The sequence below is a fragment of the Pan troglodytes genome, chromosome X (genome assembly GCF_028858775.2).
Source record: "Pan troglodytes isolate AG18354 chromosome X, NHGRI_mPanTro3-v2.0_pri, whole genome shotgun sequence".
Lineage (NCBI taxonomy): Eukaryota > Metazoa > Chordata > Mammalia > Primates > Hominidae > Pan > Pan troglodytes.
Genome location: NC_072421.2, coordinates 113995449 through 114021293, shown reverse-complemented (window position 1 = coordinate 114021293; position 25845 = coordinate 113995449). Strand labels below are relative to the sequence as shown.

General features: G+C 34.0%; 1 protein-coding gene across 1 annotated transcript; it reads right to left on the bottom strand.

Annotated features, from left to right (window-relative positions):
- SLC6A14 (solute carrier family 6 member 14) lies at positions 1–24793 on the bottom strand. The gene is made up of 14 exons (XM_016944290.2): positions 24663–24793; positions 23464–23629; positions 20321–20452; positions 18570–18731; positions 17628–17775; positions 16368–16500; positions 14536–14676; positions 9756–9984; positions 8284–8409; positions 6982–7100; positions 6348–6447; positions 5958–6067; positions 3648–3815; positions 1–2615 (listed from the first exon to the last, which is right to left on the bottom strand). Exons 1-14 carry the CDS (start codon positions 24708–24710, stop codon positions 2469–2471), a joined length of 1929 nt encoding a protein of 642 aa, XP_016799779.1. The 5' UTR covers positions 24711–24793; the 3' UTR covers positions 1–2468.
- Positions 24794–25845: the final 1052 nt, after the last annotated feature.

The window sequence follows — 25845 nt, the reverse complement described above, 5'->3', positions numbered from 1 at the left end:
GTTTTCATTAATGGTTTACAATACAATACCATAAATTATCTCCAAGTTCGCATTAAAGTAAGTGGGATTTGATGTAAATGTTTTCCATTATGTAGAATGATGTTTCTTGCCACTGTGGAATCTGAGTAATAATAATAAAAACCACCATTGAGCACCCTACAATATGCCAAGCACTCTGTTAAAATCTGTGCTTTACACACTTGTGAAGATAGTGACAAAAACTTTTAACTACTCTTTGTGGTCAGCTTTTGAAAAGAATTTCTTTCCCTTCACACTTCCCCCAATTAGATATTCTTTCATTTAATATGCCCCAATCTTCCCTGAATTGCAAAAGTCACCTATAGAAAATTGCACACCTTAAATAGCACCAAAATGTAGTGGTAGAATGCATGTAACATACTGTGGATTAAAATTAAGGAAAAGTATTTCTAACCTCTTGTTAGCCATCTATTCTCAAATATTTTATAAAATCTGGTATAACTGAGGAATTAACAATCTCCTGAAACTTACTAACAGCATTTGACCTGTCTTCAAAGAAAACCCTCAGAATGGGCAGGGCACGGTGGCTCACACCTGTAATCTCAGCACTTTAGGAGGCCGAGGTAGACAGATCACTTGAGGTCGGGAGTTCGAGACCAGCCTGGCCAACATGGGGAAACTTCGCCTCTACTAAAAATACAAAAATTAGCTGGTGTGGTGGCGGGCACCTGTAGTCGCAGCTACTCAGGAGGCTGAGGCAGGAGAATCACTTGAATCCAGAAGGCAGAGGTTGCAGTGAGCTGAGATCATGCCACTGCACTCCAGCCTGGGCAACAGAACGTGACTCTGACCCCCAGCCCCCCCACCAAAAAAAAAAAAAAGGAAAAAGAAAAAGAAAACCCTCAGAATGTCAAACACAATTTCAGCTTATATATACGTACATAACTTAGAGAGGTGGTTCAATTAGAGGCCTACCTATTTACCTACCTTCATGTCCCCTCCCCCCTAAATAAATTACCAGTATAAATTAAACAAATGCCTTAATTTCTTACTCCTTTCATCTTCAATCACAAGGAAGAGAAAACGTTTTAAAATGTGTAAGAAAAATTATTTCTTCTATTGTCACTCATTTGCCAAGCACAAAAAGCCAGCAGCAGTGTATGTGATTCTTAAACTTCTTTGGGTCACAGTTTTCCTTGATATTCTGATAAACCTACAGACTCTCTCCCTAGAAAAATGCATGTACATGTACACACAGAAAATGTTCCATATAATTTTGGTTTCATATGCTCCCTGAAGCCTAGGTTAAGAAATTTAAGAATTGATGAAAAGCTCTTTACATTTATAGGCAGTGTTTATCATCATAGGCTATGATGCTTAAACCAGTTGTCAACAATATATAATCAACATATAAAGCTCTTAGTGATATATTTAATTATCCTTGGTAAGGAAACTAGGACATAGGATTTTCTAATTTGGCTTTTCTCATTCTTGACAAGTTTGACAAGTTTATCTTCCAATAGTATGCAAGTTATCACCTGTAAGTAGTAACTTACTCATATAAGACAAAATCACTCTATCAGCCCTGTACTACAGTAATAAAATGCTAGAATTGATTAAAGCCATTTTCTCATTAACATTTAAGTCCATATTCTATTTGAAATTAAACCTATATTTCAGAGAGTATAATGAACAACACTTAATTTTGTGAAACACAATAGAAATTAAATGGGTCATAGTTTTCTTCCAAATTACCTAAGGAAGGAAGATTGTATATGGGAAAAGAGGTACTAAAAACTCAATTTTCTAGATTTATCACTTACTGGCTGTAGGATCCTTATTTTTCCATCTTATTTCACTTTTTATAAAGAACATTAATGACTAAGTTCATATAGAAAACATGAGCTGTAACAAATGCACGAAGTTTTTAAACATATTTGGGTAAAAAGTATTAAACTACAGTCCTCTTATAGTATGTATAGTCCATTTGTCCATATATTTATCACGTTTCTAATTAAGTGAGGCCTTCAGTTTTAACACTTTCTTTTAAATGTGCTGATTTATTTCCCACTCATATTTGTGGAAAAGATAGATTGTATATTAAGAAAATACAAGTTAATAATATTTTTAAACTTGTGTAATAGAAAATATAACTATTCTCTAAGAAATTAGTTCAAAATAAAGCCTCCAATGTATTAAAAATGCATATACTATTTACAAAAATATAATTGTGAAATAGAGACTGTTAGGGGTGTGTGTGTGTGTGTGTTATACAGATAGACAATCTAAAAAGAAATATAATAAGCACATGGCTGAGAATTAAGAGATTCACATTTTTATATTGCATTCCTGCTTAAATGTGAAAAAAATCACACTATCATGAACATAGTATGTACATTTTCCTATTCAGTTAACACACAAATAAATAAGGTTCCCCCTATTCTAAAAAAAATCACATTATACAATCATATATTTTTTTCAATGAGATCTCATTCCGGTTTTCTGCTGCCACTAACAGTAGGTATTTCATGGTCAGCCTCTTTTTTAGGATCTACCATGTCTTTATATCTTTCCCCACGATGTTGTTCCAGGTATGGACCCCAGTTAGAAGCTGGTCTGCAGCAACTTATAAGGCGCTGAAATGCAAGAACAAAAAATCATTGTCTTAGAATTTAAGTGCTACAATCTGTAAACAAGCAAATATTGAACTGTACTTTCCTTTAAATTATTTTTTCTCTACTAACAAAAAATAAGAATCATAGAAAACTAAAAAGTGTTCATCTAAATTCTTAATAATGCACAGTTTACCAAGAAAAAGGTATAATCAAATGTAGCTAGTTGTTAATAGAAGTATATTAACTACTATACCAAAATAGCTGAGCATGTAAATGATTTCAAAACAAGGTGTGTGAACCCATTAGAGTAACAGAGTGACTACTCTGTACCTTCACTGAATCAGACATTTCCATCCTGGCCTTAGGATGAGGACGAGCTGAGGATCTAAACCAGTGTATACCTGGGATGTGTTTCAAGAACAAAGGAAATGGGAGTTCCAGGATCAAACCACTGATTTGGATCCATTGTTGTATGGACTTAGGAATTTATTTAGATCTAAGGCTGCTAAGCCTACTTTGTCATTGTCCTACTGAGATGTCATAATGAACTTCCTACCCCTAGACCTCCATGGAAGAGGGATGACTCAGGCTCTAGATTGGGTTCAAGATATTTACCAGGCTTATTCCAGTATAAAAACACTATTAGGATGTATATTATAGCCAGATGAGGTTTAAAAGCAGTGACTATGGATATAAAGCAAACAGGTCATTTGCTTTGTGACATCTTCAGGGACAACTCAACATAGGTATAGATATCATAGCTGTCATATGCTAAGCACCGTAGCAAGGCCAGAGGTACAGCAACAAATAAGACCCGACTTTCCCCACAAGGAGCTTATAGTCTAGCATAGAGAAACACAGCAAATATATAAATAATAAAATACCATGTTGTGCACTAGTAACAGATGACTGTGTCAGGTATAGAAGTAGCCAAGAGGAAGGAGTAATTAATTGTATTTCATACAATCTCATATTACTACCATGTGAGTAAATTAATCTCCATTTTGATGATAACTACTTTGTATAAAGTATAAACAATTTTAATGCACTCACTTGAAAGATGTTTCCTTTAGCCTGAATTATTTTTATGATAGCCATAATTGGAATCCAAATAATGCAGAAAATAATCATACACCAGCCTAAAGCAACTCCCCAGTCAGGGTATGGAATTGCGCCATAATTAGGTCTATGAAATTGCACCAATGACCAGATAAATATTGCCTGTCAAAGTTAAATATGCAAAGACAAAGCTAAAGATTAGACTTTATTGCACTGATGATTAGCAATTTGATTCTGTTCCTCAGATGTGATTTATCAAAAATAGTTAATATGAAAATATATTCAAATAATTGAAATAATCAGGTAACAAGCCAGAAGATAACAATATGGAATGAACCAAAATATATAACTTTTATTTTTACTTTGAATAAATTTTTCCAAAATTAATACCATCATATATTTATAAATCCAAATACTTGTTCAACATATATTTCAATAAAATACTTGACCATATATCAGATTGAAAGTAAAATAATATCTGAAATTTTCTGTTATTGAGCTTTTCACTTTGATTTATAATAGCATGGTTTTATTCTATGCCATAGATTAAATCTACATGCCAGCATATAGATTAATACAATGAGAATGTGAAGTACACCTTAGTGGGCATGCTTTTCTCCTTGCTTAGGAATTGCTTCTATTCTTTCCCACTGCACAAAGATCCCCTTTTGACACATCAAAAACACACATGCATTTACACACATTATTGGTGAGCATTTACCAAAGCACATTTCACTTCCAGCATCTTACTGAGGGAAAAACAAAAAACAAACCAAAAAAACCCTCAATATCTGCTTAGGCAATACAGTCAAATCTGAATGTTAAAGATGAACACATTATAAGGCCAAGTTAAAATAAACCTGAAATGTTGAAGCATTAAAACTAATTAATTAGAAATTGGTAAAGCAAAACAAAACAAAACCCAATAATTATTGAGGAGCTTCCTTAAATTTAGCTGTTTTTGTTTTATTAAAATCAGCGAGAAAACAATAAATAGATCTATGTTTAATTTTAAAATTAAATGACTTAGCTCCATTAATTTAATTACAGTAATTTAAATATACTTTACAGTTACTATGAATGTACATAACTACAAAAGAATGGATGAGGGATAGTGGAGTCCAATACACATGACTTTATAAAAAACAGATGGCAATGTAAATCATTTCATATCTAATACTTTTGCATTTTAAATTAAATTCAGGTGTCAAACTTATGTAATCATTGAATATTAGCTTGTTAAGTGATCCAGCTAGACCTTCTAAGTTGACAAGGGGGCTTACTTTATTATGGAGACTTGTCAAATAAAAATATTTAGTGTCATTTTCAAAATCATTTAGCAAAAATATGGAATATCCAAATATTTTAATTCACCATGATCTCATTCCAAACTGCTCAGCTTTTGAAAGTGATCTCATAATGTTAAAAAAAAAATGTAATCCTCTCTACAAACAAATGTGGTACTTTAGATTTGAAGGAAATCCTGCATAGAATTACTTAATGGCCTTTTCTAGGAAAACCTTTGAAGCATGAAGGCAATGAAAACCAAAATAAATCTATGACGCTTTGACACTGCCTCACCCCACCACCATTATTTCTAGTCCGTAATCATTCTCCCTCCAGTGTAGTGTTTATTTTGGTGCTCAGCCATTTACTGTCCTGAAATGTTATTTGAACATTTTAAGTTGATAAGTTATGTCTCTCGAGTAAGACATACTTTTGCTTTACCTCAGCTTCTAAATAGTATTAATTGTTGAATTTATTGACATAAACCATTGCCCCTATTGACACAGGTAAGTTTCTTTTACTATCATCTGCCAAATACCTCCCTCATTAAGAGATAAAATATGAATTAAAATATGACTGTTGTTTCTCAGCAGTCAGTATATTTAAACTGAATTCTTTGAAGAGAGGATCTGGGCCTTATGCATCTTTGTTTTTTCTGTGCCTGGCAGAGAGGTTAGGAATATTATTGATGGCTCAACATATTTTTTTAGGGAATGAGCAAATTCATGTTTTATTTTCATTTTTTGTATTGATAAATTTTAAATTATTGATAACTTTTACATCTATACGAACCTGTTTATTTTCTCAAATGGTAAATGTTTAAACTGATGGCCTCAAAATAATACTGCAAAGGCATTTTAATTTAGGCAACTTGGAGGCACCAGCCGTAAATACTGCAAAACTTGAAAATCATTCCTTTATAAAATTAATTTGCCTTTTGTCTTCAATGTGAATTATTAAGTTTATCTTAGAACGTATGTATTATCGAAATCAAGTTCATGGTGTATTATTACTTACAATCAAAAGGATAGGCGTAATTACAAACCAGCAAGCTCTCCACCATAGCCAGAATATCCACCTCTTTGCTCCAATCATCATTTCTGTATCCTCAATGAATCTGTTCCCTCCTAAAGAAAACAAAGAGTACATTGAGTGCTTGCTAATATTTTCTTCCAGTAACCATTATGGCATCAATTATCCTTCTGTGTCTAAACATTTTTCTCTACCACAACAATGAATCATACACCTGTAATTACATTTTTACATAACATAATGTTGTGCAGTATATTGTACTTTGCTATTATAATAGTATAAAAATTAATAGTATAATTAGGTAAATATAATGAAAATGAATCAAACTAAACTATTTTAATAAAACTGGAAAATAATTTTATAGTTACTATTTACCATAAATCCAGATGATTCCAACTAGCTCCAGTATAGCTGCAATTAAAATGCCCCATCCAGCACAGAAGTGGTCAATCAGATGAACCCAGTAAATTCCAGCCTACCAAAAAAATATTAATTACTTCTAAGTATATTTTAATTGTTTTTATGATTGATGGGATATTCAAATTGAATCTATTAATTTGATCTTGACATATGCTCCTTAGTTTCCCTTCTGCTAAAATGCGAAAAGCAATGTTTCAAATGTAAACTCAAATGTGACTTTAAATATCTCAAGAATCTTTCAATCTATACTGAGTCACTGGAAAGAAAATAAGCACTTAAATTTGTTGATTATCAGAATGGTATGCAATGTCTGTATGTTCTGAAGTGGCTGTGAGAAATGTAGTATGTGTTTAAAGTCTGTAATCTTATTGTAACTGAAGTAACTGTCCATTATTCGGCCTCCTCATCTGCAAAATAGACTTTCTATAAAAGTAATAATGGAGAAAAATGGGCTAAAACCCAGAAAACCTTGATCCAAGTCAGACCTGGACTTGTCACTAAGCATCCTCTTAAGCTTCGGTTTCTTTAGTTAGGTTATAAAGTATGTTCCAACTAATATGTTTCTATGAAAAAAAATGCTGTAGTATACCTGAGTCACACAGACGAGACCAAGGAGAAACAAAACCAAGCAGCAGCCCAAAGTTATGGGAACCCTCATTTTCTTCATCACTTTGGGAAATAAATCTTGAATTGTTGTTGTGATCGTTTCTTCAGAGGTGGAGAAATGACATGTTATATGTCAACTTATTTGCCAATACTGTTAATCACAGAATTCAATGTATGTTAATCAAATTTACAAACATATGTTGAAAATAGACTCTGAGCCCTGTTCCTTGCTTTTAAAAACCCACAGGGTTTTTTCTTTTGGCAGTCACCACTTGGTTCTGATGAAAATCAAATGCAGCTCTATTTGTTATTTTTAGCCTGCTTTATATGATTTTTCATCGATAACAACTGTAAGGTAACAGTCCCCTGTGAACTGAATTAGTCTAAAAGGAAGAATTCTAGTAGGACTTTTAAATAAGGTAAATATTTGAATCAGTGGTGTGGAAACAGAAAGGATTCTAGATTAAGAGATAAATGTGTTCATCAAATAGGGAACTGGCTAAGAGTAGAAGGATGTGAGAATGAAAATATCAGAAAATATGTTTGAGATTTTCAAGGACTTTGAAAGTCAACCAGAAAAGTCTAGATTTTATCCTATAAACAGAGTAAACTGAAAATATTGTATGTGAGAGAGTGGTAGGATGAAAATTGTTTCAGAATTTCTCTAGTCATGTAACCTAGGTAAATCCCTACGTGTGCATAGAAGTATGTGCAAGGATGATCATTGCAGCAGTGTGTGTAATTTTTAAAAAATTGTATATCATTCATATGCCCATTATTATGGCAACAAAGAGATTGTGATTTAACTAGATCTATATGCCTGTGTATCAATGGGATTCATAATCAATGCAAAAACAACTTTCAGAGTCATATGCATGCTCTGAAACTTCACATTTATGTGCAAATTTAAAAATGTATATGATATGTACAGACATATAAAATGTATATAAACATGGATAGAATAACATACACAATCTATGGTAAGAGTTGCTTCTAGAAAAAAATGTGATTGTATTAGGAAAAGAAAGAGGACTGCAAATTCACCTGTAACAGTTTATTTTCTTAAAATATCTGAAACACGTATGATAAAATATTAATGTGTATTCCTTTTGAGTGTCAAGTATTTTTCTGTATTTAAATTTTATTTAAAGCAACTTTCAGAAAGATCATTCTGAGATTAACAGCTAGAGGCGGTAACAGGGGTAATAAAAGCACCTTGTTTTCAAGTAGAGGAAATGCAAAAGAAATATAAGAGGAATATGTTACCACTGGAAGTATTACTTACCAATCGAAGCAAACTGAGAATCGAGACCCAAAGTTAAAAGCATGAAAAAAAATAATATGGACCAAAATGGACCACCTGGGAGTTGGGCTAGAGCCTCTGGATAGGCAATGAATGCCAAATCAAAACCTACGAAACATGTATGATATTATAAATTAGTTACCAAGAATATTCACATATTTAAACATTTAAAACATAAGATATTAGAAAAATCTCATCTTATTTGGCAACACAATCCATGACATAAATTTTTTTACCAACTATTTCACCTTCCCTTTTTACAATATTGAATTTGGTTGTTTTGTGATGTGATAATGTGAACATGTGACATGAATTAAGTTAGCAAATAGACTGTAATGTAAATGGTACATTTCTCACATAAGAAATTTTAATTCTTTTAATAGTTTTATTTAACTTATCTTATTTTTTAAGATTGACAAAGAATAAAAACTATCTTAAATTCCAGAAACGTAAATTAGTTCACATTATCTTAGCCTAGATGCTCTAAAAGAATTGCACTGTTAAAGAAAGATACATTTACGAACTAACTTTTGTTTTTAACCTTCTCTCCAAATGTTTACCCAGAATCACTATATGCATATATGCAAAATCGTATGTAATGAAACTATAAATTAAATCTTGTTTTCCATTTGATGTTACCTTTAGAATGCTTTTCAATTTTGTGCCAGTTCTATTATGTGATCCTCAGTTTTAAGTATTTTTAAGTTTCTTCGACCTCCCGGAGGACTAACTTGGGATTCATGAAAATTAGCTTTTAGTCTAGGCTCTATCACTTCCTAAATATTTGACCTTCTGCAAGACATATATGACATTACTGTGTATCAATCCACTTCTCTGTAAATGAGGAGCTGGACACTAGATAATCTACAAGATCCTTGACATTCTGTTATGAATCACCAGTCTTTCCATCATATGATACTAAAAACATAAACAAAATTTTAATGAAGCATCCCTACTTAAAACAACCCTAGTATTTTCCCCCAGAATCTGTAGCCAGATAATTAAGCATCCCTAGCTAATATCCGTAAAGTTAGGGAGTTCACTAAGATTCCTTTAAAGCTAGACACAAGTGGAAACTCAAAGTCACTTGACTCTCTCACCTATATGATGTTCATGTGTTTTAAAAATTCAAACCCAATAGTATAATTGTACAGAGGAAATTTGTATACACATTTTCTTTCTTTTATAATGCATGGAAAGTGCTTAGCAAGGACTAAACAAAATTAAACATCCTATCTTCTTCAGCAATATTTCCTTAATATACTCTTGTTTACATGGATAATCTAAGAATTATTATATTGTTACAGCAACAAAATTATATAAGATGAAATGAGGAAGAAAATTCAATATTCTAAATCATGACTGTGTCAAGTAAATTTCTATAAATTCTATTGGAGTTTCATAAGTGAGATACATTGAATTAATCAAAGTTGATAATATATAGTATTATATACCTGATTTTACAACTTGAGAAACTTCCTTTCCAGATATATGGGCCATGTGTCCCAATATAGAAAAAATAGCAAATCCAGCAAACACGCTAGTGAGACAGTTTGTCAAACAAACCACAATGGCATCAGAGAAGCAGTTGTTTTTGAACTTATTGTAAGATGATAGAGCAACTAAGCCACCCCAAGCCACTGAAAGGGAGTAAAATATCTGAGTAGCAGCATCTTTCCATACCTATAAGAGAAAATAATTTAATATTTTAAAACATATACTCAATTTTTTGTGTAAATATTTCACATAAGCAAATGAATATATTATTAATAACAATGAAATGAACACCCAAATGCCCACTACTCAGCTTAAGAAATAAAATGTTGCAGTCTCTTAAATCCTTTTTGTACCCCTCTCTCATCATTGTCACCCTTCTACCCACCAGTGGCAATTGCTATCCTGACTTTTGTGCTCATAATTTCTTTGTTCTTCTTTACACTTAGATTTGAATGTTTTGTTTTGGAATTTATAGAAAAGTTATCTTAATGCACGTAAACATATACAACGTGCCATTTTTTATTAGGTATTGTGAAATTTATCCATCATCAAGTTGAACTATATAAAATGTCCACTTTGTAATTCAAAAGTGAAAGAATATAAGCAAATTTATTTGGTTAAATTAAATATATGTAGTTTTAATCATTCTTTTCCACTTCTTTTTTGTTTGTTTGTTTTTGTTTTTGAGACAGAGTCTCGCTCTGTCATCCAGGCTGGAGTGCAGTGGTGAAATCTTGGCTCACTGTAATCTCTGCCTGACAGGTTCAAGCAATTCTTGTGCCTCAGCCTCCCAAGTAGCTGGGATTACAGGCATGCACCATCACACCCGGCTAATTTTTTTGTATTTTTAGTAGAGACGGGGTTTTACCATGTTGGCCAGACTGGTCTCAAATTCCTGACCTCAGGTGATCTGACCGCCTTGGCCTCTCAAAGTGCTGGGATTACAGGCGTGAGCAACCGCGCCTGGCCCTTTTCCACTTCTTTATTGCCACACTGCATATGTCACAATTTATCATTTCTCCTGTTGATGGACATTTAGATCATTCAGTATGTTGCTATTATGGAGCTGTAAACATTCTTGTACATTCCCCATATGTAGGTGTGTAACTGTGATGTCGAAAAGTATATGTATTCCTCCCTTCTACTAAATCTTGCCAAATTGTTCTTTAAAGGGTTGTACCATTTTGCACTCCCACCAGCTGGCTGTGAGGGTTCCCATTCCTCCGCCTACTTGCAAACACTTCATTTTCCATATGATTTGTTTTTTTCTGTGAAATTCCTGGTCATGTCTTTTGCCAGTTTTGGGTTTGGGCTGTCTTACTCGGTTTTTAAAATTCTTGATGTAATTTGGAATCTAATCTTTTGACTATTATATATGTTGATTTTTTTCCTCCAAAATTTGTAGGTTAATTTTGTTTACCTTTTAACATTGTGTTCTTTGATGAACCAAAGTTTTTGTTGTTGGTTTACTGTAGCTGAAGGTATCCATCTTTGACTATAGGTATTATCCTTGATCTCTATTACTTTTAAAAAACGGCTTAGCCCAAGGTTATAAAGGTACTATTCTGTATTTTCTTCTAAAGGAACTCAAGTTTTGCCTATATTGTTAAATTTTCAGTTCACCTAAAATTGATATTGTGCATATCAATATATGTGATATGTGAATGATATGTGAAATTTCCAACTGATGTTGTTTCCTAAATGGGATATCAATTGTTCAAGGATAATTGATATATCAATTAAATCAATTAGATATCAATTGGATGTCAATTCTATCAATTGGATTATCATCCCTTCCCTTATTGATCTGCATTGCCACCTCTGCCACATACCAAGTTCCATTTGTTTTTGAATTTATTTCTGAGACTATTATCCTGTTCCACTGGTCTATATATTTATACCTATGCTAACACCTCACTATTTTAATTAGTACAGCATTATAAATATTGTTTCATATCTGATAGGACAAGTCCTCTTCACTTCAGATACACCTTGGGGTCTTGGCCTTTTTCTTTTTCAAATAAACTTTAGAATCAGTTTTCAAATTTCATAGAAAACTCTTTTGGGATAGATCATGGTTATTTCACTTATATTTTAGAAAATTGTGTTAGAAATAAAATGCCCTCTTTTTTCTTTGGTCATTGCCCATATTAACAGATGAACAGCATGCTCATGTTGGTCTCTGAGCTTCTTTTACTTGATACATTACATGTGCCTGTGTGACAGGGGGAGCTGGAAGTGGTTGTGGCAGTCCTGTGTTGTGTAAGAATGCTACTGAATACCATGATGTGTAGTTAGGTTGCAAACAAAAGGGAAGAGAAATTCCAAACATAGTTTTAATCTCCATATCTATTAATCTCATACCAATATACAAGATTATTACATTAGGGACTAGGAAATCGTAATTCAAACTTTATTAATTGGCTGTGTACAATTGGCTAAAATAGAATCTATGTAAGTCTTAGTTTCATCACTGTAAAATGAGGGAGTTAGAAAAATAATCTCTGCATTGCTGAAGACTCCTCTATCTATAAATTTGTGTGGTTCTCTACTCTCCTGGAGATCTCAATGAAGTTCAGATATTCAAAGGAAAGAAAAGACACCTGATTATGATTCCATGTTTAGAATATATATTGTGAGGAATAAAAAAAAATCTAAGAAAAACAATTGTCATTGCCAGCAAACCCCAAAAAGAAGGAGTTGGGTCATGTCGTATTGGAGAGTAGAGGGGTGAGAAGATGAAATTGTTTGTCTCACAAGGAGCTTTAGGTTTCACTCTGATTTTTTAAAGATGTTAGAGTCACTGAAACACAGACCAATATAAAAGTGTCATATAAATTTTTCAGAATGATTTCAAGGAACTACAAAACCCAGATATCTTAGGCTTGCAAAAGCCACTAAAAGAATATCAAAGGGGATTTTTAACTAGGCTCAAAGTCATGAGTTTCAAAGAAAATGGTGAATCTACTTCTTAGGGAAAATGTTGCTACTCTAGCAAGATAGTATAATATAACAGAAATAATTGAAATAATTGTACATTAGCTCATATTTATATAAAATCTTACTATTTCCAAGTGCATTAACATACTTTATCTTGTTCAATAACCTAACATGGAGAAGGTGATGAATGCTAAGTTCCATTTTATTTGTTTCTTATTCACCATCCAAAATGGTCTTCAAATTAGGAAGAGATTAACCAACAGGGATAAAAAGAGTGAGGCCCAAGATAAATGAAGAAACAAATTAAGATGTCCTGTGGACACATCAAAGTATATTAATCTCCAAGACTATAATAAGAAAATTCCATAGATCTAAAATAAGTTAAAGCTATGTGATTAATCATTGAGTGGAAATTATTGAGCACAAAAAAAGGTAACCAAAGACCAAAGATTGGCATTTCAGTTTTCAGAAAGGTAATTGTAAATTAATGACAGATTTCCACAACTAAAAGCTAATAAATTTGGCACTGCTTACAAAAAATATTTACAAGAAATAATTACACATCCTCTTGTAAGTATTTAGAAAAGAAGACAGCAATGGCTGGAAATTAGCATGAGTTTCATGAAGAATACTATAGCAAACTAATATCCATTTTGAATAGTACTAGTAGTATGGTAGATAATATTAACATAGTCTCTCTTGATTTCAACATAAAATTACAGGTTTTTAGTTGAACAGAAGCTTAATGTGTGCTAAGAATGTGATGTGACTAGTAAAAAAGTGAAAGGGCCAGGTGCGGTGGCTCACACCTGTAATCCCAGCACTTTGGGAGGCCAAGGCGGGTGGATCGCCTGAGGTCAGGAGCTTGAGACCAGGCTGGCCAACATGATGAAACCCTATCTCTACTAAAAATACAAAAAAGTAGCCGGGTGCGGTGGCATATGCCTGTAATCCCAGCTACTTGGGCGGCTGAGTCAGGAGAATTGCTTGAACCTGGGAGGCAGAGTTTGCAGTGAGCAGAGATTGTGCCATTGCACTCCAACCTGGGCAACAGACTCTGTCTCAAAAAAAAAAAAAAAAAAAAAAAGAAGTGAAAGCATTCTAGACCATACTAATAGAAGCATGCTATCTGTAGTACACTTACTGTTAATACTCTCAGCAGTCAAATTTTAAAAGATGTTACATGCCAGTGATACATTCAGCCATTATCTGAAGGTAAAGTTGAAATAGGGTTACCCAATTCTTATTCATGGCACACGTTTAAGTTTTTGGTATAAGTAACAATTTTGGAATGCTTAATCCATTATCAAATGTATGTTTTAACTTCACAATTCACTAGACAAAATTTGATAATATTTTGCGAATATTAAATTTTGAAGAAAACTAAAATGTATATTAGACTATTAAACTTTCAACAGTAATCTCTAAAGCTAGTCTGAGTTTATCCAATAAATCACATAGCCCCAATCATCAACTTGTGGGTATTTATGCATGAAATATTGTTTTTCAGATTAATAAGCCTGAAATTTTGTTGGTCAAATAGATTCAGTTTATATGAATAAAAAATGACTTTAAAAATCCTATTTCTAAAAATTATCTCACCATCAATAAAAGAATATTAATGACAGGTTAAATATTAGCTAAGTCAGACATCCTAGTGGATAGAAACTAATAAATTTAACTGTATATTATTTTGCAAGCTATTACATTATGATATTCATATGGAACCAAAGATGTTTGGCATTTACTTTTAAGATTTACCTCCTCAGATAATTTGAAATCCAAATTAAGACTCACCTCAGCTTCCTTAAGTTTTGTAAAATTTGACTGGGCTCCAATGTAGTATGAAATGCCTTTTGAAGCCCCCTCCAGAGTTGCACCTCGTACTAACAGGATGAGTAGGACCACATAGGGGAAAAGAGCTGTAAAATATACCACCTACCAAGAAAAGTAACCAAAAATTAGTAAGTTATTTTTAAAATCATGGTGTATAACTGTATACAAGTAAAATTATTAGCCAGTTGAGATTAATTAAATAAAGTACAGGGGATTTCATAGGGTCTGATGATATACCAAAGTTAGCATAATTTCTTATTTGTGTCCTCACTACTCTCAAATGATCCATTTCAAAAATAATTTGATGTGTTAATCCACATTTCCCAGGTTTATTCTGTAAATAAATAATACATCAGCAGTGATAACTTGGGATCTAAATGGATTGCTCCGATAAATATATCCTTATACATGTCTGAGGAGACTGAATGTCTTCTCTCAGTAAATTACTGCATTGAGGTGAGGAGAGAAATGATTTAAACCCTGCATTGGTTAATATATATTCAGTCTTCAAAGAAAAGGAAAATATTTCCTAGCAGATGTTCAAATCCCAGAAAAGCATATTGAAGTGAATACTGGACACTTGTTACTGTTATCCTTACAGCTACCATTAAGAGAGTTTGATAGCATACATACAAGTGCACTGCTTCTGTACTAGATAACACATGGTTCCAGATGAGCAGATTGCCTTTGAGACCAGCTTTGCCTTAATGAGGATGATTTCCTTGATCCATAGATGTCCTATGTTTTATAATACATCCAAGGAGATGGTTTAAACAAGTCATTCAGAGACCAATAAAAATTAATCGCCTGGGTAAATGGCCTTTAATGGACTCTTTCAATATTAACATCAAAAGGAAACCAAGGGTTTAAAAAATGTGGAACTAAAACATTTTGGAAAGTTTTCCCTGGATTTGTGATATTCACAGTATTTTTGTGATGTAACAGCATGTCTCATCACACCTTAACATTAACAGAACGTGCTAGATATTGTACTGAGAATACAAAGACAAGATCCCCAGTTATTCCTGTCCTCCACCTTTAGGGAAATATCCATTGACTAGTTAAAAACACATAGACATTTTTTCTGGGTATTGTGTAACTGTTCACAGAGAAAATTTCATGTTGTTTTCTTAAATTACCATTATTCTCTCTGAAAGTTTATAAAAGTAAACAATGAAGTGGGAAAATATAACAGAATGTTTTTCAGAAGAGGCCCTTTCACTGAGAGAAAAAGTTCTGTGTCCATTTTGGCAATCTTTAAGAGAATGAATATATAGTTTGTGTGTATATATACATACACACTCACACACACACACATACACACAAACACACACATTTCTCTCTCTTTCTCTCTCTCTCTCCGACTAGGGGATTCCTGATACTATTACTCTATAGAACAAGGATCTAGACTTTCCAAACCATACATTGCAATGTATGATTCCATTCAAGATGCTTCTTTATATAGTAGGATAGAAAATTTAATAATATACTCTTAAGCTTCAGAATGCTCTATCAGCTAAAAGGGTCCATGTTTTTAGGAAATGTGCACCTCTAGTACCAGTTTTTATTTTGTTTGTTTGTTTTGTATTTAGCAATAACAGAGATCCTATGTATTTACTTAGAGCTTAAAATGACTATTTAGAAAGCTTTTCACAGACTATTTAGAAAGCTTTTCACACATTTGAATGCTCCCATTATAGAAAAAAAAAACATGCTTTTGGTAATGCTTGATATTGAACTACCATGAAATTGGAAAGCTGCTATATCGCTATCTAATGTGTTTTTCAAGTTACCTTGCCAGACGATTTGATTCCTTTAAATAGTGCTGCTCCAACTATGAGCCAAGCCAGAAGAAGACAAAGTGCTAAATACCAAACAATTACTCCAGTCTCATTCATTCCACTTGACCGTTGGAGCGCCACTTTACTGAAACACATAAGCCATTTTATGATCACAGAATCACTTGACTTAAAGAAAATACATTGAGTTTTGTAATACCATTTATCCAGGTCGAAGCTTCATGAATATTGTATCTTATTAATATATCAAAGTTCGGTGAGCCTTTATTGATAGATACTATCAATACGAAGGGCACAGATAGTTCATTAAATGGCCAGGCTCTGAACTTCAGTTAACCACAGCCAATCCAAAGTTTCAAACCATAGAATAAAAGATCTACTGATTCTTTTAGCTATTACTTTCCTCTATTTCAAGATCCTTTATGTAAATAAATTGACTTTATGTCAGATTATTTTATTTTACTATTACAGTATTTTCTCATGTTAAAATAATGAGGAAAACATTTAAAATTATATTAAATATTTCCTCATTCCATACTTATAGATATCATCAAACTCAAATGATCCTGTTATTCACGCCTTTTCCACAGACTTTCTGTAAAATTCCAAGATTCTCACTAGGTACATGCATGGATCTTATTTCTAAGCTTGAAGTTTGAGAACATTTGAAGATCCAAAGTTTAAAAGAGTTACAAAGGTCATTAACAGTGGATGAAGAAGAGGTCATTTAGCAGTAGAGTCAACAATATTAGGTAAGAGTAATGGATAGATATAGAGTAAGTAGAGAGATCGTTTGAAATTAATAAAAGTAAATATAACACTACATATCTATTCTTACCATATAATGACAATTGTAAACAAGACTGCTGAAGAATTACACTTTTTTAAATAGCAATATTACTCATCACCCAACTATTTATCATTACAACTTGATCATTGTAGTCTAAAATTTGTATGTGTTTTCTTCAAAGCAATTTCCTAAATCATAGCTAATAAGCACTTCATAAATCATTACAGTGTTGTGCCCATTTAATAACTAATTTATAAAAGACACATTGCTGACTATGAGCTAATTTTGCAGGTAACTACTAATCACCTGGGATCGGTAGACATTTGAGTTAAATGAAATATAATTTGTCCTGATTTTCCTTTTTCTATTTATGTGAGTTAAGGAAGGAGATGATTAATGTTTTGTTGTTTTGTACAAATTTTAAGATAACATCTGCTTAAAAGTAAATCATCTAGTGTACTTACTTCCAATATTGTTCACTGGGAAGCTGCCCTGGCTGATAAATTTCACTGCCGTTGATGCAGGTAAAATTGTTGATGTCTACCCAGCTTTTATTCATTTGGATGATCTCTTGTATTCCTTTATTCACTGTACTCACATTACAGTGAGTTACTAAAGAGGATAAAAAATATAGACACAGACATGTACTTAGTTTTAGAAGATTACTTTCCTAGAAAATGTTTTAATGGTAACATATTTAAATTATCATCAAAATTGTTACTTGAAAAAAGTGGAGTAGAAATCTTACAGATGGAATAAGCTATGTACATTCAGCATCTTAAAATCTTTTCTACTAAACTAGGAGGGATTACAAAACTGTCTGCCCTTTTAAGCTGTGATTGTATTTATAGTAACAACAGGTATAGAGTAACAATTGTTTCAGTTGAGGTTTAGTGCTCTAACAAACTTTTGTATGTGGATTTACCTATCCAACCTATGTATATAGACAAATTAAGGCCTTTAAACTTCTCGGAAGCATTAAATATTTATAAATTTATCCTCTGATATACATAGGTAATTAAAATGGTAATAGTCTATGACATGGATGGTACGTTATCCCAAAGATTAGCAACATATGACATGAACAACACCTACTGTCTCCTGAGACACACACAACTATCCTAGATAGCACTTTTCTCCCTTTATCATTTTCTCAGTTTCTCCTCTCCTGCCCAAGACTTAGGCCTGGAAGAAGTACTCTTAGGCATGATTTAGCCTTCCTGACTGCTCTCAGAGATTAATACATTGTATTAATCATTTTTCTGATTATATATGCTATCTTCTGCTTTCACCAGTGACCTTTGGAACATTTAAAATTGTACCTAAGTTGCTTAGAGAATGATTTGACCTTTCAAGCTTATAAAAAATATATGTAAAAGAACTATTTGGGTGTTGACAAATTTTACCTATTGGTGATCTGCTACAGTTTTTATCTGACCACGAAGAACAATTTTTCCATGGTAGTTCACTTTGAAAAGAAGCAAACATGTAGTAAAGACTATAGGCAATTATGACATTGTAATAGATTGTCACAAAAATGGAGATCAGGACCATTGTAATTCCCACACCTGGAAAAAAAAGAACAATTAAAATAAAAACCAAACTCAAGTGAAATTTACTTTGCTAATTCATAAAAAAGCTGTATCTCGATTACCACAAAATCTATTTTAAAATAAAAAAGACTGTTTCAGGCAGGGTGCGGTGGCTCATGCCTATAATCCTAGTACTTTTCAAGGCTGAGGAGGGCGGATCACTTGAGGTCAGGAGTTCGAGACCAGCCTGGCCAACATGGTGAAACTCTGTCTCTACTGAAAATACAAAAATTAGCCAGGCGCGGTGGTGCATGCCTGTAGTTCCAGCTACTGGGGAGGCTGAGGCAGGAGAATTGCTTGACCTTGGGAGGCGGAGGTTGCTGTGAGCCTAGATCCACCACTGCACTCCAGCCTGGGCATCAGAGTGAGACTCTGTCTCTAAATAAATAAAGACTGTTTTAAATTACTTTTTTCCTTTTTCTTTCTGGGAGAGTAGGGGCTAATGCTGTCTGAGTAATTTTCTTCTAAATTTAAATTTAATTTTATGATTGGCTTGCTGGTGCAGTTTCTTAGTTGATTACAAAGGGTATTAAGGCCAAGGCCAGAAGACTTGTGGTAAGCGCATCAAATTCACATAAAGAAAAACCCATGTTTATTACTTTTTCTTGTTAAGCCTGCAAATTCTTGTCAGATCATGCAAAGTCGACATTCTTTAGACAAAAAAAATTCAAAGCTCGTATCTTATTTACTCACTGACCAATACAATATTCATCTATAAATCAACATTTTGAGAAGTAGAAAATGAAGCCTCTAAAATAATGACCTGGAGGGATGGTGTAGATATATCTACAACTATGTGTAAAGAAAATTAAATAATTCAGTAACAATCTGAATTTAAATATCCAAAGTTTCCTTAACTAGGTAGTTTCAAAATGCAGTTTAGCGTGCTGAATATAACTCCAATGCTCAAAACTAGCTTTTAAGGTAGTTTCTCCACTCTTCCAGAACAATATTCTATTCACCTCACTATGAATTTATTTTTGATGTTGCATTGAAAACAAATAATTTTCAGCAGCTAGCACATACCAAAATGATATTTAATCTTCAGTCAAAAGAGGTAGTTTGATGTTTAATAACAAGGCATTTTTAAGCTTTACCAGTGTCCTATTCTATTAAGAGCATCCAAGAAAAAAAATGGTGGCCTACCCTTCAGCTTTTCTGAATGAGGCATTGTAAAAGATATGCAAAGGCAGTAAGACAAAAACTACATATGAAGTAGAAAAAAGTTAGGGCCTTTAAATTAGAGCACGAGACTATGTGCCAAAAGAATTCACAGGGTGAAAACAGGAAAATAATGACACCCTTCTAACCATCTTTAGCGTGCTTTCTAATCCTTCCCATTTCTGCAGCCCATGATAAACAGAAATAAAAACGTTTGATTTTTTAAATTCTGCAGTGGCAAACTGTACAGCAAAACAACAATAATGCATGTTTTCTTTGCTTTAAATTGTCAGAATTTTAAGCAATTTTTTGTTCCTCACAGTGAAGGTAGCTATATGCACAAATATACAAAAAAGCATGGTGAAGAAAATGCTTTAATACCAAGAAAATGCTTTAATACCAACCTTGAAACAATGGAAGAATCCTCCAAACTGAAACTGGACCTAAGCTAGCAAACTGTCCCAGTGAACACTCCAGAAAGAACAAAGGTAAACCAGCCAATGCTAACATAATTGCATAAGGTATCAAGAAGGCGCCTAAAAAAGGTGAGAAAGAACCAAAGCACTATTACAGCTCGAAGTCTTGATGGCACTTTGACAACCAGCATAACACTTTAAAAGCATCCTGATATATTGGAATCAAAGAGTGCTGGGTTTGGGCCTAAAGTTCACTGCTTTCTATGAATAAGTAGTTGATTCTTTAAACCTTGGATTTCTCATCTATGAAATGGGGATGCTAGTATTACCTAATGAGGCTGTTGTGATTATTAAAAATGGTAGAGTATAGAAAGTAAGCCAGAGGAATTGAGCGATCCCAGGCATTGGAGCCAGATAAACCTAGGTTGAAATCCTGGCTAGACCATTTACCAGTTGTGTGACCTCCAGCAATTTGCCTAACATCTGAATCTTGGATTCCTTATAAAAGGGGAGAACAATGCCAACTCAGTTTGTCATAAGGGTTCAAATACAGGGCCTATGTGAAAACACTTGCCAAAATGCCAGGCACATAGCCCATGTTCAACATTGGTTATCTTTCTTTCTCCTTTAAAAATAAATGGTCTATTTTTAAGACTTGGAGTTAAAATGCTAATGTGGCTCACAGTGTAAGCTATTGCAATTAAGTTTATTATTCTCCAAAGAGTCACAAGGTTCTTCACTCAATGTTAATACAAAATGTATTGGTTTTGTTTGAAGACTCTGAACTTTTGAGAAATACTTGTAGTTAACTTTCAATTTCACAAGGAATAATTCTCCCACACTAGACAATTCACCTCCCCCATCCTTTTAACCTTTTATCATTTTCCTTTTTTTTTCTTTCCACTTTTGGGGCATAGTATTTTTCATTAGAAGTTTTGCCAAATTATACGTTGAAGCAAGGGCAGAATATTAAACTTATTAATAAAACATTCCAGAAGAATTGGCAAAGTTTAATAAAGAATGTGGGGATCAGTGGATAAAAATGGGTTTTCAGATTGTATACATTTAATTTACTCATGTTACAGTTTTGCCTCAAGTATTTTTCATATTATGATACTGTAACATCATACCTAGGAATAACATTTTTTTCAACTCTCAAAATACATTCTACTAAAAAATGAGTCTATAAAGAACTTGTTATTTATTCATAGGTAAGTGACTTACTTTAATACTAACCCTGGAAGTCACTAGACCATAGGGAAAAATATGTTTGTATAGATGTTGGAATGTACATACCATCTTTACTATGACTAGTAGAAGTTTAAGTCCTATGAATGACAAATACGAAAAAATAAATACAACTGTTTAACTACAACAATAAACAAGCTTTACCAGCCGAGTGTGAACAGGTATTTTTTGTTAAAAAAGATTATTTTCTTCAGTGTTATACCTGACTTTTCACCTATTATATTATTTTATTATTAATACTATCCATAGATGATAAATTGTTAATATAGTTAATATAGCCACAAATTGTCAATACTGCAGACCTAGACCTTAAGGTGGTATGACACTTCTCTTTAATAAACTGTTAAAAAGAATATACAGATAAAAATATTTCCAGATTTTAGAAACAACTTTTCAAACCTGACCATATTTTTAAACCTAATTCGCATTTAACAAATTTTAATTTCATTTTCCTCTTCTACTCTTGGATGAAAGAAGGATTGAGAGTGCCTAGATCATCTATTACCCAAATGATGTTATTATAAAAAATTGAAAGCCAATATGGCACATTAAATTTTAGAGGAAATGGTGAAAAAGATAATAGCATACAATTAATATTATTATTTTTGTTTTGGCTATATTTTAAAAGTTTCTATTAAAACTAGTTTAATATAGTTCCTAGAAATTTGTGGCAATTACTGGGCCTATGTATGATGTCAAGGCACAGGGAATTTCTTTTTCTAAACATGAGTTACAAGAGGCTCAAAATGATCCAGAATGCTTCTCTTTACCACACTGGACCTTAGGACAGAGACGGAAATAAAACTGTGATTTCTGATGCATTTTCCAGCTAATATTCGATACCAAGACAACTAAATGACCCAGCTTCTAGATAGGGGAATTCATGCTACTGACACTTAAACTGTTTAATAAACAGAGCTTCTTTCTTAAGTCTCTGAAGACCACTGTGAATATTTTAATGTAACCAATTAATAAGAAATATGATTGAAATATCACCACACAAAATCCTATTATACTAAGAAAAATAATTATAGTGGCACAGTCTCACTGGTACCCAGTTATGAAATATAGGGGCATGTCACCTCTATACTTCTAATAGAACCTGTAATTACGAGTAAATAAAATATGGTGTAAGTGAAAAGTTGTTTGAACATTACTAGAGAATTGTGCAATTCATTTTGTTTCCCTTTGTGTGTCACCTCAAAGTGATTTTTCTCTCCTTTTTCTAATTGAGTCTACCCTAATGATCTACAAGGTATAAACAGTGTTTTTTTGCAGGAATAAAACAACAATCCTTGAACTAAATTATTTCATTTTAGAAGGATCTTCTACATAGTCCGTCCAATTTGGAATACATGTAACTCAACATTGCAACTTAAAATACTAAACCTTTAATTACTTTTTAATCATCTCTTTCAACACTTAAATCACCAAAATGTAATGCATTATTTTAGTTAAGCAAATAATTTATTTGAGCTTCTTAATAGAACTTATTTTTCTGTTTATTTCTGATTCAGCTATAAATTAAGCAAAGCACAACTTGAGTTTGAACAGATTATCACAGAAACATGCATAAATTAGGAAAAGTATGTCATAGTTGAAGATTATGTGAGATCTCAAATCAGAAGCTTAGAAGTGCTAAAAATAAAGCTTTTTATCAAGTTTATACCTGAGGATTTTGTGAAACTAGGTTTCTAACTTGAGCTAGTAGCTCAGACTAATAATAAATTCAATATGCTTGTTTCTCATTCTCCCACTAACCCAAACTGTCAACTGTCATATGCCTTCCTTCAACTCGTAAAATATTCTCAGAAGCCATACAGAACCACACTTAAAACTGGAGGGAAAAGCGGGGGTGGGAGGGTGGGGGTGAAATAGAATACCTCCACCATTGCTGTAGGTCAGATATGGAAATCTCCACACATTTCCTAATCCCACTGCGTATCCAATCATAGATAGAAGATAATCCGATTTTTTGGACCAGTTACCACGGTCCTGATTCTCATCATTTTCACCAACATGGAAATTCTCTGATGAAGCCGACACTTTCTGGGGAAGAAAAAATATCAACAGCTTGCCTTTCTACCATTACAAATTCCACAGAAGCATAATTTCACAAATCCAAAGAGCAACAGAAAATGGGGGGAAGAAACCCTGAAAACCATAGCTGAGGGGAATGCTTTACAAAGTTGGGGAGATTTCTGCTGATAGCTGCTTTTACTTTACAACATTTACCTCTTAAAATGAGCAAAGTTCTGTAGGTAGATATGTTTACTACTCCATCAGCTAAGATTATTCAAATTTTGGTAAAAACGTTAAATGTGACAGCAGTGTGAGACACAAATGAAAGCAGACAAATTAGGTTTGAAATACAAAGGTCTTTGTCACACTGGTGTGAGGGAAAAATGAAAGTAGACAAATCAGGTTTCAAATACAAAAGTCTTAAAGATGAATTAGATAAAGTCATCAATATTGATATTGTAGCAGATCTTTGAGCAGGATCAAATGTAGTGTCTGCTGGAAAAAAAAAACAAGAATCTATAAACTTTTCTTATGGCTTGATAGTATTGGATGTATCAAGTTAAGGGTAGTTTAACTTTTCTTTGTCTTACAGATTAAAATCAATGCCTTTCTAAAAGCCGTAGAATAATATGCAGAGACAAATTCTCCTGTCTCACCAGATGAAGTAGCTCTCTCGCCACTTGGGAGGGAGAGAAGGGACAGGGGTTCTCTCCCAACCTGCTCACTTCTCTGGGGTATGGAGGGTTCTTTGGGTCAATTAAGAACAGTGTACTTTTGTACTTTCCTCTAGCATATGGACACAGTTAGGAGAGGGATAGAGAACAGGATTTTGTGGGTACTCCCAAGGCAGAGGATGAGGTGGCCCTAAGTCTTCTAGCTATGAGAGTAAGAGCTTTTCTTTCTTCTCTACTCTATAGGTATATCTCAGTCACACCTAATAGTTGAACAGAAATGTGGAGCACAAGGAACAGCCACAGAAAGCAAAAACTGAGACTAGCAACCCCCCTTAAGTTTTCCACTCTCAGGTCCTCCACACCTCCCGCAGCTCCCAGACCCCTACCTCCTTCTCCCTGCACTTGAAGAAACTCGGGCATTTCAACTTGTCCATGGTTCACTCCCTCGGCTGGCTCCGCCTCGCCTCCTCTTGCAGTCTGGCTGAGCTTGACTGGTAGCAGGTGCACTCTCCCCTGTTCCTACCTGCCAGAGTGAGCCACCTTGCCCAGGGGTGGGAACATTTATGAAGAGAAGCTCTCTCCTCCCCCTCCTGGGTGTCCAGTAGTGTCAATTACCGGAAGGGACTAAAGTGAGGCTCTGGTTTTTCCCCAGATAAGCCTACATGTAGCAATCTCCTGCCCCAGCCCTGGGAAAGGGCTGGGCTGCTGGAGAGCAGAGCAGTCTGAGCCGAGATGACTGACAGCCTTTGACTCAGAGCTGTGTAGGTGCGTTTGCAATCTAGCCTCCTTTCCTGGGTCCCCTGTTTCCTCCTAACCTCGCCTCTCAGTCTGGTCTCTGTTCTGGGGCCAAGTGCTGATCTGCACAAGTGCTGGAGGGAGAAGGGGGCCATTCTGTTCCCCAAAATTCTCCTGAACAGACCATACCACCCTGGGTCCTCAGATTTCCCAAAGTTTTGCCCCTGACTAGAAAGCACTTGATTCCCTGGGGCAAATGCTGCTCCCAGAGGAAAAGCCCCTGAATTGGGCACCTTGAAAAGCAGCCATCTGAGATAAGATTACCCAGCTGGCTCTGCCTGAAAAAAGCAACTTGGAGCCTATGTCTCAGGCTCCTTTCTCAGCCTTCAGGACAGCTTTGCCTTTTACAGGGATTGCTTTGTGTAGTATTTCAAAGAAGCCAAACACAAACAAATTATTGAGCAGGTTTATGGGAAATTCTAACCTTAACAAAGGAGCACACTCTGTAAGAAAGATGAGGCCTAGAAAGTAAACTATGAGGAAACATCCCAGCTTGACCAGGGAGGAAATAATTATTATAATGCTGTTTACAAATGGAATGCCTTTTCATCAGGAAACTCAAAGGATTTAAACTCAGTCTGCCCAGGTAACAGATAGTGATGGTGGTTCTATGAAGCAAAGCACAAATTCATGCACACAGAGGAATGAGCAAATAGGCAAATTCTGTACCCTATGTACAGCTCCTTTGTTCCCCACTGACTGCAAGAATTTTCCATTTGCAATAGAAATATGCCCTGGGGAATCTTGGCAGGTAAGGTAGAGAAAAGTCCATGA